This window comes from Lissotriton vulgaris, chromosome 4_1 (assembly GCF_964263255.1).
Source record: "Lissotriton vulgaris chromosome 4_1, aLisVul1.2, whole genome shotgun sequence".
NCBI classification, from domain to species: Eukaryota; Metazoa; Chordata; class Amphibia; order Caudata; family Salamandridae; genus Lissotriton; species Lissotriton vulgaris.
The window spans coordinates 1,138,962,055-1,138,980,262 of NC_141691.1; the positions used below are offsets into that span (position 1 = coordinate 1,138,962,055).

Here is an 18,208-nt window from a genome sequence, read left to right on the forward strand (position 1 = left end):
TATCCAACTCCTAAAGAGAAAAGGCTGGGTCTGAACTGCTTGGATTACAGATCATTACTGTTGGACTTAGTCTTCCTGTAGGTTCGTCCCCAAACTTTTTGACTTCATCCCCCTGTTTTTTAACCAGTTTTTGTTGACTTATAAGACACTGCACACCTTACCACGGTTAACTAGTGCTAACGTGAGTGTACTCGCTCATCGTGAAATTGACTTGCACCCAATTGGCACATTTTGTTTACCTGTAAATCCCTAGCAAAGAGGTACTACATGTTCTCGTGGCCTGTCAGTTAAATGTTACTAGTAGAGCTGCAACACTGTTTTCACCCCACCACTTTAGTAGCCTTTAAACATAACTCAGGCCTGCAATTGCAAACTGTATGTGCAGTTTTTAACTGCCATTTTCGACCTAGAAAAATAACTTTTCTCCGTCCTAAACCTTCCTTATTAATTCATATGTCACCAGTAGGGTAGGCCCTAAACAGACCATAGGGCAGAGTGCTGTGTTTTATGGACTTTGGACCTGAACATCTATCTTTTACATGTCCTGGGTGTTAAACTCTTAAATTAGTTTTTCACTACTGCAAGGCCTACCTCTCACATTGGGTTAACTTATTACATTCAATAAGTGATGACTTTCAATTGGAAGCAGGTAGGAATGTCAAGTTTGGGGTCTAAAGAATTGTAATTTGAAACCCTCTATAATAATAAAGTCCGATTTTAAGTTACAATTCTGAAAATGGCACTTTTACAAAGTTGGCATTTACTTGTCCCAACCATTTGGGGTCTGCAGCCTGTATCAAGACTAGGTGTAGGTGGCAGTTGATCTGTGTATTGCTCCTAGACCATGAGACAAAGTGTGAATAGTTGTTGGCTGAATGGGCCATCTCCGTCTTGATGAGCGGCTGGACCTGTCGCCTACCACACTTGCACATCATGGAGGCTTTGGCCAGCACACTCTCAAAGGATTTTGACACTAGTCTTTTGTTTCCGCAAATTAGCTAATGCTAGGGCAGAGACACTGGAAATTCCAAACACCTCTGAATGGAAACCTCCAAAACCACCTTCTACTTCAAAGTGGGCACCAGGTATAAATCGTGGACCCTCAGACCAAACTCTTCAGTACGCCTCTGGACTTGTGGAAGACTCTGCTCTGCAAGAAGGACTGTTACTCTGCTGCCTGAGTGAGAATGGTTAGACCTGCACAAACCACCATTGGCGCTTTGTGCTTTTAGGCACTATTTTCACTTAAATATTTAAAAAATGCATATCTCCGGTTCTATTGATTGAATTTTAGTCTTTTTAGTGCCCAAATAATGTATTACATTTTACTCCTTTCAAATTTGGAGTTGAATTTTCCCTATGTTGTGTGTTCACTTCAAATCGGATGAAGTTGTCCCGTTTGTTTACTTCATTACTGTTTGTAGTGCTGCATAGATGCTTTACACATTGCCTCCAAGTTAAGCCTGACTGCTTTTGTACCAACCTTCCACTGGGTTGATAGCAGGTTAATTTGGGGTTTGCTTGTGTTTCACCCTGACAAGAATTATGGTTGTTGCTTGAGTAGGGTCTCACCCCTCCCCCATACCCCTCCCCTCTACTAGTTACTCAAATTCCAACAGTCACCTTCAGGCTTCTGTTCAGTCAACTGAATCATCTTGCAAGAATGCAGCTTGGCACATTATACTAACCCTCAAGCACTTTTTCAGAGACAATTGTGGCGCCGGCCCAAGGCGATGGGGAAGCTGAGTGGGAACAGGGATGGAGCATGGGGTACTTAAAAATGCAGGGACCAGAGAAGACACTGGGTAGACAGCTGCACTGGGAAATGACATGTAGAAATTGGATGCAAGTCTCACATGGCCTACTGACAAAACGTTTAAAGCCTAGCACAACCCTAAACCATGCATGCATGTATGACTCTATATTATGATATTCACAAGAGACTTTTATTCTGAGTTTTGATCCATCTTTGGCACACACCATGAATTCTGCAAGAAGCTGAAGGACCTGGCTCTCTGAGTAGCCCCATAGGCCACAGGTTTGGCTAGGGCCACCTGTGCTCGGAGCCAGGATACCGTCCAGGTTAATAGTACGCTCTACGAATCTGGATAACATAACACTTGTCTCCCCACCCCTACCTCTATGGGATTTCCATAGTGCTAAGATTCTGCTTGTGTATAGATAAGAAATAGGGAAGATGTAATGCAACTTTAAAAAAAAATTAAAACGTTGTTAATAGTTTCTACAGGGCACACCTTCCTTTCTTAAGTGCCTCCTGTGAAAATAAGTTTTAATGGTGCCCTTTCTCATTCTTTCTTCGCCATCTGCACTTGGTCTCTGTAGGAGGATTTCAGTTGTGAAAAGCATTGGTTGCCTTTAATTCAAAAAGCTACGACTCTGGATGTGGAACTCATTTTTACATTGGATCTTACCATTGCTTCTAAGCACAAGGAAGACCGGTTACTTACCGGTAATCTTCATTACTCCGAGTCCTAGTCTTCCTCACCACAGTAATAACCAATGACCCTTCTGCTCCCTCAGAAACTCCAAGCAAAAGTTAACATACTAGTCTCCATATCCGTCCAATAGAGACCCCAGTGTCAACCACCAATCATCCAGAAGGATACAAGATCCACATCACGACCTGAAACCAAAGTCGGATACATGAAGCCACAATAGAGGGCCGGGAGGGAAGGGAACCTATACTGTGGTGAGGAAGACTAATGAAGATAAATGTAATGAAGATTACCCATAAGTAACTGGGGTATTACCTCCTCGTTGGTCTCCCTCGCCACAGTAATTGCCAATGAGCAGATACCAAAGCAACATCAGCTTCATGGATAGGAAAAACAGCCCACACACGGAAGGCAGTACAAAATAAGCGTTATCGACAACAATAGAGAGAGCGAGAGAGAGACACATCTCAAGAAACCACAGAGTCTAGAACCGAAGAGGCAAAGGCAACAGATGCACCACCCCAAACCACAAGCCGGCAAAGAGACCTGAAGGTATGAGGGGAAGACCAGCGGCTGCCCTGCAAAATTCTCAATGGAAACCCCTTCAAAGGTGGCCCAAGAAACAGCAACAAAGCGAGAAAAACGTCCCAGAATCGGAGGAGAGGGAACCACAGACTGGACATCATGCACCAAAAGGAGAGCCTCCCTAATCCACCGACTGAGATCAGAAGAGATGGCTACAGACCAAAAATGACAAACAAATTGGCCACCTTACAAAAAGAAGTCGTGCGAGGCACATGAATCACCAAAGCATGCTTCACAACCAAAAGGTGCAAATGATACTCCTCCGCTGACGATGGAACAGGAAAGAAAACAGGGAGCACCACCTCTGCTGACGGACAAAAGAAAGAGCCCACCTTAGGCAAAAAAGTAGGATGATCCCGCAAGATCACCCAAACCTTTACAACGTCAAAAACTTCAAGTTCACGGACTCAATGGATCAAAGGGAACCCCCTGCAACACCCTCAACACCAACAGAAGGTCCCACGGAGGAGGAGGCCACATAGGACGAGTGCGTTGAAATGCCAGAGACTGGAAAAGACGAGCCACCAAGAGCTCCACAGACACAAAAGGGAGACAACGTAAAGCTCTAATGGCAGCCCACTGAGCATGGAGGGTAGAAAGGGCCAAGCCCAAACAAAACCGTCCTCCCAAAAAATCCAGGACCCAAGCAGGATCTAAACCAACAGACCAACCAAAGCGCAGACACCAACTAGCAAAGGAGTCCCAATGCGTAGCGTAAGATATCAAAGTAGAGGGCCACCTAGACAAGACCCGTAACCCCAAATGAACAACCATTCTAGAACAAGGAACACAGTTCAAGAGCTAAGCCTGAAGACCCACGGACCGGAACACCGGAAGAGGAACCAGAGGGCCCATCAATGGAAACGGATGGACCGGCAACGTCCAACCCGGCGCACCACCAACTCAAACAGGAAACCACGGGCGGCGGCGGCGCCAATGCGGAACCACCGGAAGCACCAACGCCCCTATCCCTGGATCCTCCTCATAACCGCTGGAATCAGGTGAACCAGAGGAAAGGCACACAACAGGCCCTAGGGCCACCGGAAGGACACCGCATCCACCTGCCAAGCCCTTGGACATGGAATAAATGTACAGAAACAACGGATCTTGGCATGGACCGGAGATGCAAACAAGACCACCACCGGACACCCAAACTCCCTCTGCAACGTCTGGAACATCACCTGGGTCAGAGAAAAAGACCCCATGGAGGGAAAGGACAATGCTCAAACAATCTGCCACCACATACTCCCGGCCAGGAAGATAAACCGCAGACAGGGAGGCCAACAATGACTCCGCCCAGGAACAAACGAGGCAACTGATTGAATGAACACTTCAACCCCCCTGATGACTAAAGCAGGACATGACAACTTGAGAGTCCATCGGGACCCCAACATGGTTACCCACCAGCACACCAAGAGACCCAACTGAACGGCCACAGCTCCCTGTAATCTGAGGAACAAGACAGCCTAGCTACCTACCACCTGCCCTGCATCGAAGAGTCATTCAGGGTAGCTCCCCCCAGTCCAACAGGCAGGCGTCCGTAGTGATCACCTGAAAGGGAGCAATCGGAAACAGACTACCCTTGGACAGATGACCGCCGTCCAGCCACCAACCCAGAGCTACCCACTTCTGGGCTGACACAGGAACCCCTGATCGATAACCTGACCACAGGGGCACTAATGGGACAAAATATGGTTCACCATAGGAGACAAATAGAGACCAGCCCAAGGAGCCACCAATAAGGAGGCAGGCAACAGACCCTGGACCCTCAACCAAAGCCTCAGAGGAGGGCAAATCACCAACATCAGGGATCAAATCACCAACAGCTGAGACCATTTCCGTGCATGAGGCATGAACACCAAACCCAACTGAGTCCTGAAGTCAGCCCCAATTTTTTTTCCAAAACATAGTGTTCGAGGCATATGGGCTGCAGATGGTACATTATGAATAGATCGCCATCTGGTGTTGGGCTCGGATGATTGCACTTTGTTTTTCTCTTGGAGAGTCTTTTGTATCTTGGTGACTCCTCCCTTGGTTGGTAGTGCGCATGGGCATCGGCTCCATCCTTAGATTGTTTTTTTCCGCCATCGGGTTCGGATGAGATTGAGACGCTCCAGACCGACTTCCAAAAGAAGTGACTTATCGGCGCGTATTCCCTTTCCAATTCGACGGTATTGTTATCGTACGCGTTTCATTTCCATTCCGGCGCGTTTCGACTTCAACATCGAAGAAAAAACTTTGATGTATGTCGACAAACAGGAGATCTTTCTCGACGCAGTCAAGCCCGGGGTCCATGGAAAGGACTCCATTCAAGAAATGTCCAACGTGTGGTGCTAAGTTCCCACACAAGGACCTACACGAGGTGTGCAACCTCTGCCTATCGCCTGAACACGAGTCCAGGGACTGCGAAGCCTGCGCAGCATTCTCCTCCAAGTCGACGATTAGAAATCGTCGAGCTCGAAGACACGAGGTTTCCAGAATGCAGTCGGAGGCGATCCCGGAGCTGTTCGGAGACGAGCAACTTGAGGAAGAAGAGGATCATGAGGATCAATCTGGGTCGGAAGGGGACGAGTCGGATGTCGAAGAACTCGACGTGCAACAAACCGTGAGTGACGACGTCCCCTTACCAAAAAACCGACCCTGTGTGGTAACGACCCCGCCTTCGAGCCCGGTCAAACCGCAGAAAAAAGTTTCCGACGCCCCGCCTTCGGGCCCGGCAACGAAACCGAAACTGAAACCGAAACAGTCGACATCCCACCATGTCGGATCCGAGAAACGGTCGACATCGACTTCAACACCGAAGCTTCATGCAAGGGAAAGCTCGGCATCGAAACATTCCATGTCGAAACAGAAACATGATTCGACATCGAAGACTCACTCGACACCGAAGAAGTCGGAATCGAGTAAACACTCAGTGCCGAAAACACCGAACATTGACGACCGAAGACAAAAGCACCTTTCGGAACCAAAGCCTTCGGTACCGATACAGGAGCAGCAGACAGATCCCAAACAAAAGATTTTGTTTATAGATCCACAAACTGGCAAAGTAGTGACGAAGAAGAGTAAGAATGAACAGATAGAAGACAAATCTCTTCCTTCAAAAAAGAGAACACTGGGGACAAATACAACTCCTCCTACTTCTCCTCGACCTAAAGTCACACCCTCTTCTCCTATTCCTCACACTATGCCAAATATTCCTGCACCTTCTACACCAAAACCATCTACACCTCAGTCTGATGTAGACAGTGAGTCAGGGGAGGGAGAACCTCAAGGGGATGATGAAACTATCCCAGATGAGGATGACCCATGGGAAAATTATAACGTAGAGTCAGATGATGACAACGACCCACAGTTATATCCCTCAAAGCCTTCACCACCTGATGATAACACAGGGTTTGTACAGCTCATTAATAGGGCAGCAAAATATCATAAAGTAGATATACATACAGAACCTCAAATAGAGGACTTCTTATTAGAGACACTACCTAATGCACAAAGAACATCAGGTACTCTTCCTATGCTAAATGGTCTTCTCAGTCACACAGAAGAAATATTCAAAGACCCAGTGAGGGCTAGGGTGTTAAACCCAAGAATTGATAAAAAATATAAACCGGCTCCAAAGGATCCAATATTTATCAAAGGGCAGGTACCTCTGGACTCGCTTGTAGTTTCAAACGCTCGTAAAAGAGCAAACTCATTATCTACAGGAGAGGCTCCTCCACCTGATAAAGAGTCAAAATTAATAGATGCATCAGGCAAGAGAGTAGCATCACAAGCGGCAAATAGCTGGCGTATAGCCAATACGCAGGCACTACTTGCACGTTATGACAGGGCACATTATGATGAATTAGAAAAACTCATCATACATCTCCCCAAGGAACACCAGAAAAGGGCAGATCAGTTGATACAGGAAGGAAAGATAATAACTAATACTTCCATTAAGTGCGCCCTAGATGCAGCAGACACTGCAGCAAGATCTATCAACACCAGTGTCATGTTAAGGAGACATGCATGGCTTAGAATCTCAGGGTTCAAACAGGAGGTACAAACATCTTTATTGAACCAACCCTTTGATCAGAAAACACTTTTTGGCTCAAGCACAGATGAGACCTTGGAAAAAATGAAAAAAGATACAGAAACGGCTAAGTCAATGGGAGCATTGCAACAGCCAACACAAAGAGGTTCCTTTCGTAGATCCACCTATAGAGGAGGCTCAAAAAATACAGGAACAAATCAGCAATCCACCTCTTTCACACCTACATCACCCAGAGGTAATTCAAGAGGTAGTTACAGGGGTAACAACAACAAGGGTAGAGGCCGCGGAAATAATAACAACCGCAACGCCTCAACCCCAAAGCAGTGACTTCATAGAACTCCCCCCAGACCACATAACACCGGTCGGGGGACGTCTATCACAGTTCCTACCTGTCTGGGAAAACATCACATCAGACAAGTGGGTGAGACAGATTATCCAACATGGTTATTGCCTAGAACTCACAGCTACCCCACCAAACATCCCCCCCAAACAGCGTCCAATGAGTCAAGATCATCTGACATTGTTAAAGGAAGAAGTACTAGCACTGCTACAAAAGCATGCAATAGAGAAGGTTCCAAAACATCAACAAGGGACAGGAGTATACTCTCTATACTTCCTAATCCCCAAAAAAGATGGGTCCCTAAGACCAATCTTAGACCTAAGACCTCTCAATGCATACATAAATTCGGAACATTTCCACATGGTCACGCTCCAGCAGGTACTTCCTTTACTGAAGAAAGGGGACTTTCTTTCTACACTGGATCTAAAAGACGCTTACTTTCATATCCCAATTCACAAAGCCCACAGAAAATACCTAAGGTTTGTAGTGGAAGGACAACATTATCAATTCAAAGTCCTTCCGTTCGGGGTCACAACGGCACCAAGAGTGTTCACAAAATGCCTAGCTGTGGTGGCAGCACACCTAAGAAGACAACATATACATGTCTTCCCATACTTGGACGATTGGTTAATAAAGGCCAAGTCACAAGAGGAATGTCTTCACAACACACAGAAGACAATTCAATTGCTGCACCACCTAGGGTTTACGGTGAACTACAAAAAATCACACCTGCAACCAAACAAAATTCAGCAATACCTGGGGGCTACTATAGACACAGAAAGAGCAATAGCATACCCCAATCCGATCAGGATACAAACAATGGTCGGGTTAATACAAAGATTTCAACCACAACACTCACTACCAGCACGAGTGTTTATGCAACTGTTAGGCATGATGTCCTCCTGCATACTGCTAATACCACATGCCAAACTACAAATGCGTCCACTACAGGAGTGTCTAGCGACACAGTGGAATCAGGCTCAAGGTCAGATTACAGATCTGGTGTTGGTAGACGACCGTACGCATCGCTCTCTGAAGTGGTGGAACACAACAAACATTTCCAAAGGACGGTCGTTCCTAGAACCGATTCCACAAGTGATAACAGCGGACGCATCGCTCTCCGGATGGGGAGCGCATATGGACAAATACACAGTGCAGGGGAAGTGGAGTGTGCAGCAAAAGAAACTGCACATCAACTACCTGGAACTATTAGCGGTATTTCTAGCACTAAAAGCTTTCCAAATGCAAATAACAAACATGGCAGTCCTGATCAGAACAGACAACATGACTGCGATGTATTATATTCAAAAACAGGGGGGGGGGGACACACTCTCTCCAACTATCCAAACTAGCACAGGACATTTGGAGATGGGCCATTCCTCAAAAGATCTATCTGTTAGCAGAACACCTACCAGGAATTCAAAATCAGATAGCAGACATCCTAAGCAGACAGTCAGAACAAGTACACGAATGGGAGCTGCACAACCAAATACTGCAGCCATTCTTCCAAAGATGGGGGCAACCAGAGATAGATCTGTTTGCCAATCATCAGAACGCAAAATGCCAAAACTTCGCATCCAGGTACCCACACCAACGGTCCCAGGGCAATGCACTATGGATAAATTGGTCCACAGATTTGCTTACGCTTTCCCCCCTCTCCCACTAATCCCGTTAGTGGTTCGAAAGCTGCAGCAGCACTCAATGACAATGATACTAGTGGCACCCACGTGGGCAAGACAGCCGTTGTTCACCACGCTACTACAACTCTCACAGGTGCCACATCAAAAGCTAAGATTATTACCCATGCATCTTACACAGAACCATGGAGAAATAATGCACCCAGATCCCAAACAATTGAACCTAGCGATCTGGCTTCTGAGGTCATAGTTTGGATATTTAGATTTACCACCAGAATGCATGGAAATCATTAAACAAGCAAGACGTCCTACCACCAGAGCATGCTATGCAGCAAAGTGGAAGAGGTTTGCTATACACTGTAACAGTAAGCACATCAACCCTCTAGACGCATCCACTAAACAGATCATTTGCTATTTACTTCACTTGCAGCAATGTAACTTAGCATACACCTCTATCAGAGTTCATCTCGCAGCTATAGCGGCGTACCTACAAAACAGGCAACATCTTTCCCTGTTTAAAGTACCAGCAATTAAAGCTTTCATGGAGGGACTCAAAAGAGTCATTCCACCAAGACGACCACCTTCCCCAGTCTGGAATCTCAACATAGTACTTACCAGACTAATGGGGCCACCATTTGAACCCATGCATAGGTGTGAAATACAATTCCTCACATGGAAGGTGGCCTTCCTCATAGCTATCACGTCACTTAGGAGAGTAAGTGAGTTGCAGGCTTTTACGATTCAAGAACCATTCATGCAGTTACACCAAAATAAAGTGGTTCTTAGAACAAACCCAAAATTCCTACCAAAGGTAATTTCAGCATTCCACATCAATCAGTCAGTGGAATTACCGGTTTTCTTTCCAAAACCACAAACTGTAGCGGAAAGGGCCCTACATACATTAGATGTCAGAAGGGCAATATTGTACTATATAGACAGAACACAAACTTTCAGAAAGACAAAACAGCTATTTGTTGCGTTTTCTCCTACACATAAGGGCAATCCCATCTCTAAAGCGGGCATTGCCAGATGGATTGTTAAATGTATTCAAATATGCTACTTAAAAGCAAAGAGAACATTAACTGTTCCTCCTAGAGCTCACTCTACACGTAAACTAGGAGCATCTATGGCATTTTTGGGAAACATTCCACTAGATGACATATGCAAAGCAGCTACCTGGGTTACGCCGCACACCTTCACAAAGCACTATTGTGTAGATGTGCACACAACACAACAAGCTAGAGTGGGACAAGCTGTATTAAAGACTTTATTTCAAACAGTTGCAACACACGGGCGACCACCGCTAGGGAGAGAACTGCTGTATAGTCTATTCATAATGTACCATCTGCAGCCCATATGCCTCGAACGGAATATGCTACTTACCAGTATGCATCTGTTCTTGGCATAGAGGGCTGCAGAGTGGTACATGCCCTCCCAGCCTCCCCGGAAACCTGTGTCTGTTCCAACATTATCTTAATTAGATACACTTACATGGGCATTCCTATCTGTATTCTATCATACTACTCCATCTAACCCTACTATGGCAAAACAATCTAAGGATGGAGCCGATGCCCATGCGCACTACCAACCAAGGGAGGAGTCACCAAGATACAAAAGACTCTCCAAAAGAAAAACAAAGTGCAATCATCCGAGCCCAACACCAGATGGCGATCTATTCATAATGTACCACTCTGCAGCCCTCTATGCCAAGAACAGATGCATACTGGTAAGTAGCATATTCCTTATTGGTTTTTGCACACAAAAACAAGCTTGATTTATTACAAAACACGCATTCCTCTCATCTCCCGAAGGCATATCATGGAATACAGCAATTCTGACATTCAGCATTCTATTGAAACAAAGTTTCGATTATTATCCCCCAACAAATTTCTAACTAAAACCTAGCCTCCTCCCCTCTTCCCCAAGCTTGTCGCCGACACCTGCAGATGAATCGTGCCCTCTACACAGGTGTGCGCAGGAAAATATGTGAGTTCTCCCCCTTGATGCCCCGTCATGGTTTAGGGTCATACCTCATACTATGATCTAAGTCGCCTTCTCATCTTGCGTCTCATGGTCCCGTAAAGCCTGAACCTGAAGTCAGCCCCAATGTACATCAGATCCTGAGAAGGAACCAGGCAGGACTCCCTCCATATTAACAGAAATTGGTGACCCTCCAGGACCAGGCAAATCTCACGGACATGGAGCTCTGCCTTAGAGAAAGAAGAAGCAGAAATCAACAAATAACCCAGGATAAGGAAATACCTTAATCCCCCTCCCATGTAAATGCCCAATCAGAGGGCCCAGAACCGCAGTAAAGACACGAGGGAAGGAACACTGGCCAAAGGGTAATACTCGGAACTGAAAATGGCAGCCCATCACACACAGGCAGAAAAACCACTGATAGTCCAGATGGACAGGGACATGGAGAGAAGCATCCTGCAAGCCGAAGGAAGCAAGAAAATCCCACTGAATGATCAGAGGCAGGAGCACTTGCAAGGACATCAACTTGACGGTAGGAATGAACCAATTCAACCATATCATATTCACTACCGGTCTGAGGTCCCCGGTGTGATTCTTTACCAGGAAGAGAATAGAGTATACTCCCAGCCGCCGCTGATCTATGGGCACTGGAAAGACCGCGCCATATCCTACAAGGCAACGGACCTCGCCCAACAGAGCCTTCAACCATAAAGCGTCCATGGGGCAAGGAGTGACCCGAAACAGACTGGGGGAGACAGGACGAATTAAAGGTGAAAACCTTACGATACCACCAAGAGAACTCAGTGATCCGACACAGTCCGCATCCAGATGTTCACAAAGAGACAGTTGATCCCCCCCCCCCCCCCCCCCAGGACCCACTCGCTGAGCAACCCTGACATGATTTGGAGGGTGTAGAAGAGGCGGCAGGGAACCCGGACTTGTCAGAGGAAGGAGCACCCCGGCAACGCCCTCCTCCACAAAAGGGCGGAGGAGCCTGCCCTTGACTAGCAGGACCAAAGTACAGAATTACTGATCATATCCTCCAAGGGAGCACCAAAAAGCGTAATGCCAGAAAAATTGATCTGTGCAGCATCAGCTTACCAAGGACGCAGCCACAACTGTGACGAGCCGCCACAGAAGAACCCGCCTTAGACTCAGCCGTCTCCATGGAATCAAAGGAAATGTTAGAAAGGATCCGCACCTGTCGTTGCATCAGGGCGAGAGTGGAAGAAATGTCCTCGCCCTGGCCCAACAACTCAGCCAATGACTGGAAGACACTCACAAGGACCGGATGGTATAGGGGAAATAGGTAGCAACTCTAATAGACCAGCATTTACAATGCAATTGGTCTCACATTTTGGTGAGTTTGAGCTTTTGGCATTGTAAATGACAAAGCCTTTAATATAAGTTTTGGTTTTTCAAACATAAATAAAAGGCATTGTCATGCTAATAGCTTAAACTCTCGCAAATGTGAGACCTATTGAATTTCAAATGCTAGTTGGGACTTGTCTTGTCGGTAATCTTCATTGTTATTAATACCCAATATACAATGAGCCGCTGACTTATTGAGGCTTGCTATAATCATGAAGGAACACTTACAGAGGGGACATAAGTGCTATCCAGTCAAAACTAAAAATCTGGTCTAAGGAAAATATACAAACATGAAACTGGGAAAATTGGGCACTTTAAAAACGACAGGGATCAGAACGAAAGTTGCTGTGGTCTAAAATGGCCTTTAAGTTTTTGACAACTGAATAAAGGGCCAGGCACATATATGCAGCTAACTATTTGTCATAACCTACACAATTTTTTGCTCTAACTTAAAACCAACCGCAAAGCCTCCTCCTAGCAAGATAAAGCGGAGCGCACCGAATTAATTTTTATGCGTGACAGATAGCCTGACCCCAACATGGATGCGCCGTGCCCAGATGAGCATTTACAAGAGTAGCGACGAAACTCAACCAATTTTGTTCTTAGTCCCTTTTCTGTTTCTCAGACCTCATCACCACTGTGCACCGTTGGTTGCACCACTGCGAGAGGAGTAGGGTGGAGATGGTGCTGTTAGGTCTGCGGTGGAGTTGGTGTAGGGTTCGGACTGCTGTACCTTGGCCCAGAGGGCAACTTCCACAGGGGGTCGGGTTGTGCAGCAGGGTCAGAACGGCAGGTTAGTAATTAAGAAAGGGTCTTGTTGTACCCTCTAAACGGAGATACATCGACATTCACTTTCTCCATTCTCTACCCCATTTGAACTCCCATCAGTATACTCCCTCCTGGCTGCTTTAATAATGCTGTTTTATACTTTGAGGATAGAGTATGTACAAACCGTTGCCTATTTGTCTCTGCCAGAGACCCCCTGTACCTGTCTGTGCGGTGCAGGTCCCTTCTCTAATCGGCACTCCTTACTTTCCCTGAAGTGTTTATTAAACTTTTAATTTTACGCAAACCGCCCCATAATGAGCATTTTCACGTATAACAAAATGAAACACCACTGGTGTTCTACCAATTCTCTGCTTCCCAAGTCAGATACCACAAATCACCCAACACTGGCATACGTCTGCAGAGGGTGTGCGAGATCCTCCACTGTAGACAGGTCTTTAATAGGATGAAACAAGCGAAAGCACAACGCATTGTGTATAATGAGTAACCTGACCCACCAGGAATGCAGCTGCCACTGTGCGCGCGCTGCTCGCTCCCAAAAGCAAAACACAGTGGGAGTGAACTTTAAAAAATAGGTGGGACATATACCCGCCTTTAGCCATTTGCGTACTTTAATTATTGAAATGCAAAAACAGTTGATGGACAGAATGCAGAACAATGTCATACATTCACCCCAGTACAGAGATCTGGGCCTAAATCCATAGTTTTTTTGCACTCCACACCACCCCAGTTCAGACATGGCCATATGCAAATCATCTATGACCCTGTGCCTCATGGGAACAGCCCAGTCGAACTGCCAAGCCAAGTCTTTCCTGGACCGGAATCAAGCATCCTAGGACCGGTTTCTGGCTATCAGCCATCTTCAGCCAGGATAGCTTGACTCCAGTGGTGTGGAGAGCATGGGACTCACTTCTGAGCATACCCATCCCACTCGGGGTGACAAATGCAAAAACAACAGTAGATGGACAGAATGCAGAACAAGGCATGGCTTGGCAGTTCGGGCTGGACTGTTCCCATGAGGCACAGGGTCAGACTGATTTGCATATGGCCATGTCTAAACTGGGGTGGCAAAGTGGGCTAAAGAACGGTGATGGATTAAACCCAGATCTGTTGACTGGGTGGGAGTGTTTGATTGGTTCAGATACTCCGTCCATCACCACCCCCTTTTGTACCGGTTCATTATTGAAAGACACACGCAAAAGCCAATCCTATGTGTGGGAGGAGTCAGACCCACACGAGTGAACACAAGGCCCTGTAGCACATGCACTCTAGCTCTGGCTCGACCTAAAAAATTGGCGGTGGCAAAAGTGTGCTACACTGCCGCATCAACCTCATTATCACCCAGGTCCGACGGGGAAGTGTCTTCAAACATCAGTACCCTGAGAAGACATGCCAGCCATCACAGAATCCACCCTCACTGAGGCCGGAAACTTAACAGCAAAGACGCACAAGGAAACCGAATGGTCAAAAACTGGGAAAGGCATTCCTATCAACAGCATTCCATTCAGACGCCAACACCTACAAGACAGAGGAGTGCAGCGGTAAAGACACCTGCTCTTTCTACTGAGACAGCAAAAAAAAAAATTTGCGCCTTCCATATGAACCTCCGATTCCGGAAACAGTTTAAGGTAAATGTGCAGAAGGACATCGTTAAGAACCGATCCCTGCATAAAACTACCCATAAGCTGCCCATGCTGCTCCCCAAGGGAGGGACCTGGACACATCTAGCCATTTTAGACAGAGGAACAGACCCCCTGTCATGCAAAACTGCAGTGTGTAACAACTGTTGGGATCACAGCCAGCGAAGGGACCGCATCTGCAGAGCCAGAAGACTCCCCAGTGTGTGAAGAAACAGTTTATGAACTTCTATCATACTTGCCACTACAAAACAGCAAGAATAACTCACTATGGCAAGCCAGCACATTTAAAAAGTGCCATGACCATAGCAACCACAAAGAAATGCCCCAGGAGGCCCTCTGGCATGTCCCTACCGTGCACGCAATGGCCCATAAGAGTAAAACCCCTGCAAAATGTGCAGTAACTGCGATGAGCCGGCATGAAGCCAGGCCCCCACAGGCCAACGCAAACCTAGCGCACATAGACAGTAGCAGCGTAAAAAGCTGGTAAGTAAATGGGGCGGTCCCTCTCAACCCCAGGGGACCATGACAAATGAGTGCAAAGGGTGCCGAGCACATGAAAGACCTGCCGAGTCCGGTAGAGCAGGACTCTGCAGGAGACCTCCAAACGCGAGGCACAAATTAAAGGCACACTCTGGGAGTCCGCTACAGCAGGACCAAGGAGGAAGTGTAACATAAGGAGGAGGGGGGGGAGACACTCTTAAGACAACCAAACCCCCCCCACCCCCCAGGGCCCAAGATTCCACTATAGCACGGCTGCCGCCCCCACCTACCTGACCACAGGAACAGCACTGAGCAGTGCAGAAACAAATAAAACAGGTTGTGATGTGGATCTTGTATCCTTTTATGATTGGTGGTGGACACTGGGGACCATATTGGAGGGATAGAGAGACTAGTATGTTAACTTTTGCTTGGAGTTTTTGTTTGAGCAGAATGCTCATGGGTAATTACTGTGGTGCGGAAGTAAGACGAGGAGGTAATGCTCACCTCTACTTATAAATGTCGAAGTTCTGCATACTTTGAGGAAGTTGTGCAGCCGACACTTCCACTTGCAGAACTGAGTTTGTGAACAGTTTCAAAGTCATGCATGAAAAGCTTGATATTTTATAATAAAGTCATTCTTGCACATCTACAAGGTTTTGAAAATGTAGCCCAGAAACTTCTGATGACAGACCTAAGCAAGAACCCTAGCAGAGGAAGAAACGCCATTTAACGTTTATGACTAAAATCTATTCAGAAAATGATGAACTTACTACTCACAAGCTTTAGTAAAACTAACTATATACCCTGCTTGAGTTCAAGGGTTTGTGGTTATTTTGTTGTTGCATTGCCTCCCCACAGAATGCGTCATCTTGTTCGACTGGGCATATGGTGACACGTTCTGCACAAAAAACAGATTTGAACCCTTTCAGAAACTCCGGTTTGCCTCAGAAAAATGTCCTCACTGTTTGTTTTTTTTTCCACATGCCATAATATATATTTTTTTGTTGTGGGTTTATTATTAAATAGTCAAGCTCAGAGGTGATGCCACGTCCGCCTCTCACAATTTCTTGGTGATAAAATTAACCAGCCGAACATTTCAGTAGCAACAAGTGTGGCCAGTGGTTTGAGTGACATCATATCCTGGAGTGTAACAATCCACCACAAACGGTGAGGTGCAAGAGCAGTATGAGGTGGTGAGTCACAGCAGCATTTAATCCAAGAATAAAGGCTAGCGAAGTTCATTTAGTTTTGCTCCGTTTTATTTTTTCATGGCCTCTGCAAAAGTAGTAATATAAATAATATAAAAGCGATTTCCATAAAAACATTAAAAAATGTACATTCATATTTTCAATGAATACTACCAACATTTTAAAAATATAATAAATTCATGGTAACTGCGACTTCAGAGACAGAAAAGTAATTGCATTCCTAAAAGTAACGCTATAATTTAAAAACACTGGACATTAAAAAACAAAATTCTTTCAGAGCTTCACAGGCGATCAAAACGTGCTTCCGGTTCTGGGTGCCATTATAACGTATATAACACATACTTCCTTATTATTCCTCTTTAGCTCTATACTTCACGTATCTGTATGTTGAAAAGTCCTTATGGACGTGTAGAACCCTTCTTTCTCCACAAGGTAGGCTGACTTGCCCGGTCAAAAGCAGTGGTAAAATCGCTAAAAGCTGTGTAACCCGGCTGCTCCACCAAGATCTAGAGCGCTTATCAAGCTCCGAGTGTACTTTTGCAAAATTATCGAAGGCTGAGTTGGCAACACGTATATGTATAGCAATTACGTTAGGCTGCTAGTTTTTTTAACCTGAGAGGTTATATTGGTATTTGTTTACAGATGGTATTCACAACTTGAGTTAAGTTAATTTTCAGTATACGTTTTCAAAGATGGTTAAACGCATCTCAAATTAATCTATGATGTCTTAAGTCCTATATCACCTGGTCACTTGTCACTTTTATTAATACTGTAGAAAGACTCCAATTGCCTGAATTTGAAGAACGATAGATGACCTCCTCAGGCGTTCCATGTCCTAACACACAGATCGTGGCATCCAGATATTTTTCACGTGTGTTGTTTGTATTACTGTTTGGCGATTGAAGGACTGACAGCCAGTGGTCACAATAAAGGAATATGATTGCATGTCTATAGACCCCACGTTAAAACACATTTGTTTTCATAACTTGTCTGGGGTGCAGTGGTGAAGTAAACTGGTCATGAGCCCAAATGCAAGCATGGAAAATGCCACATTGCCTCTCATAGGGCGGGTTTTATTGTGGCTCTTAGTAATGATTAGTTATGTACATTGCACCATTTAATTTACTCTGGTTTGTTCATCAGAGAACACAGGTGTATGTAGTACTTTGTGAATGGTTCTAATTTACTATTACCCTGTGGTTGCTCTAGTGGATTATGGCAGTATGAATTCTGTGGGAAGCAAACTATGCTGCAGCTTCCCCCAAAAGTAAGCTAACTACCTCAAACAGAAACGAACTCAAATCGCAGAAACTCAAGACCGATTTTATCAAAGTGCCCAGATGACCCCGGCCCAGGGAACCACACAGAATCTGTTGGCATAAATAGGAAAAGCACACACCAAGAAAGTCTGAAAGCCGTCATACTGAGCTACAGTGCTTGCACCTTGTGTATCACTTTCGTCACTAATCACTGTGCCCCTTATACTTTCAGCCATTGTCTTGCCAAAGCTTCTGGTTGTTGAATGCTTGACAAAAGGGGCAAATCCCATTCATGGTACTCCCAAATTTATATAAAATACATCAGTCTGCCACCTACTGCTGCACCTACTAGACCACTCTGGATGTTTGGTGGAAACATGAAAGGGTCCTTGTCAGAAGTCTTTTCTGTCTGGCCTCACCCATGGGGAGA

At 45.7% G+C, this 18,208-nt stretch overlaps 2 protein-coding genes across 3 annotated transcripts in view; both read left to right on the forward strand.

The window, feature by feature from the left end:
* The window catches only part of BASP1 (brain abundant membrane attached signal protein 1), a 226,637-nt gene that overhangs the window by 156,206 nt on the left and 52,223 nt on the right, over positions 1–18,208 (forward strand). The window lies entirely within an intron of this gene.
* Positions 5,857–7,404, forward strand: LOC147722990 (uncharacterized). Its single transcript, XM_086965389.1, has one exon. The coding sequence runs from the start codon at positions 5,881–5,883 to the stop codon at positions 7,402–7,404; it is 1,524 nt and encodes a 507-aa protein (XP_086821515.1). The 5' UTR covers positions 5,857–5,880.

What these genes read in the sequence shown, in the direction of transcription:
- LOC147722990 (XM_086965389.1), top strand. Translation starts at nt 5,881, where the DNA reads ATGTCGAAACAGAAACATGATTCGACATCGAAGACTCACTCGACACCG.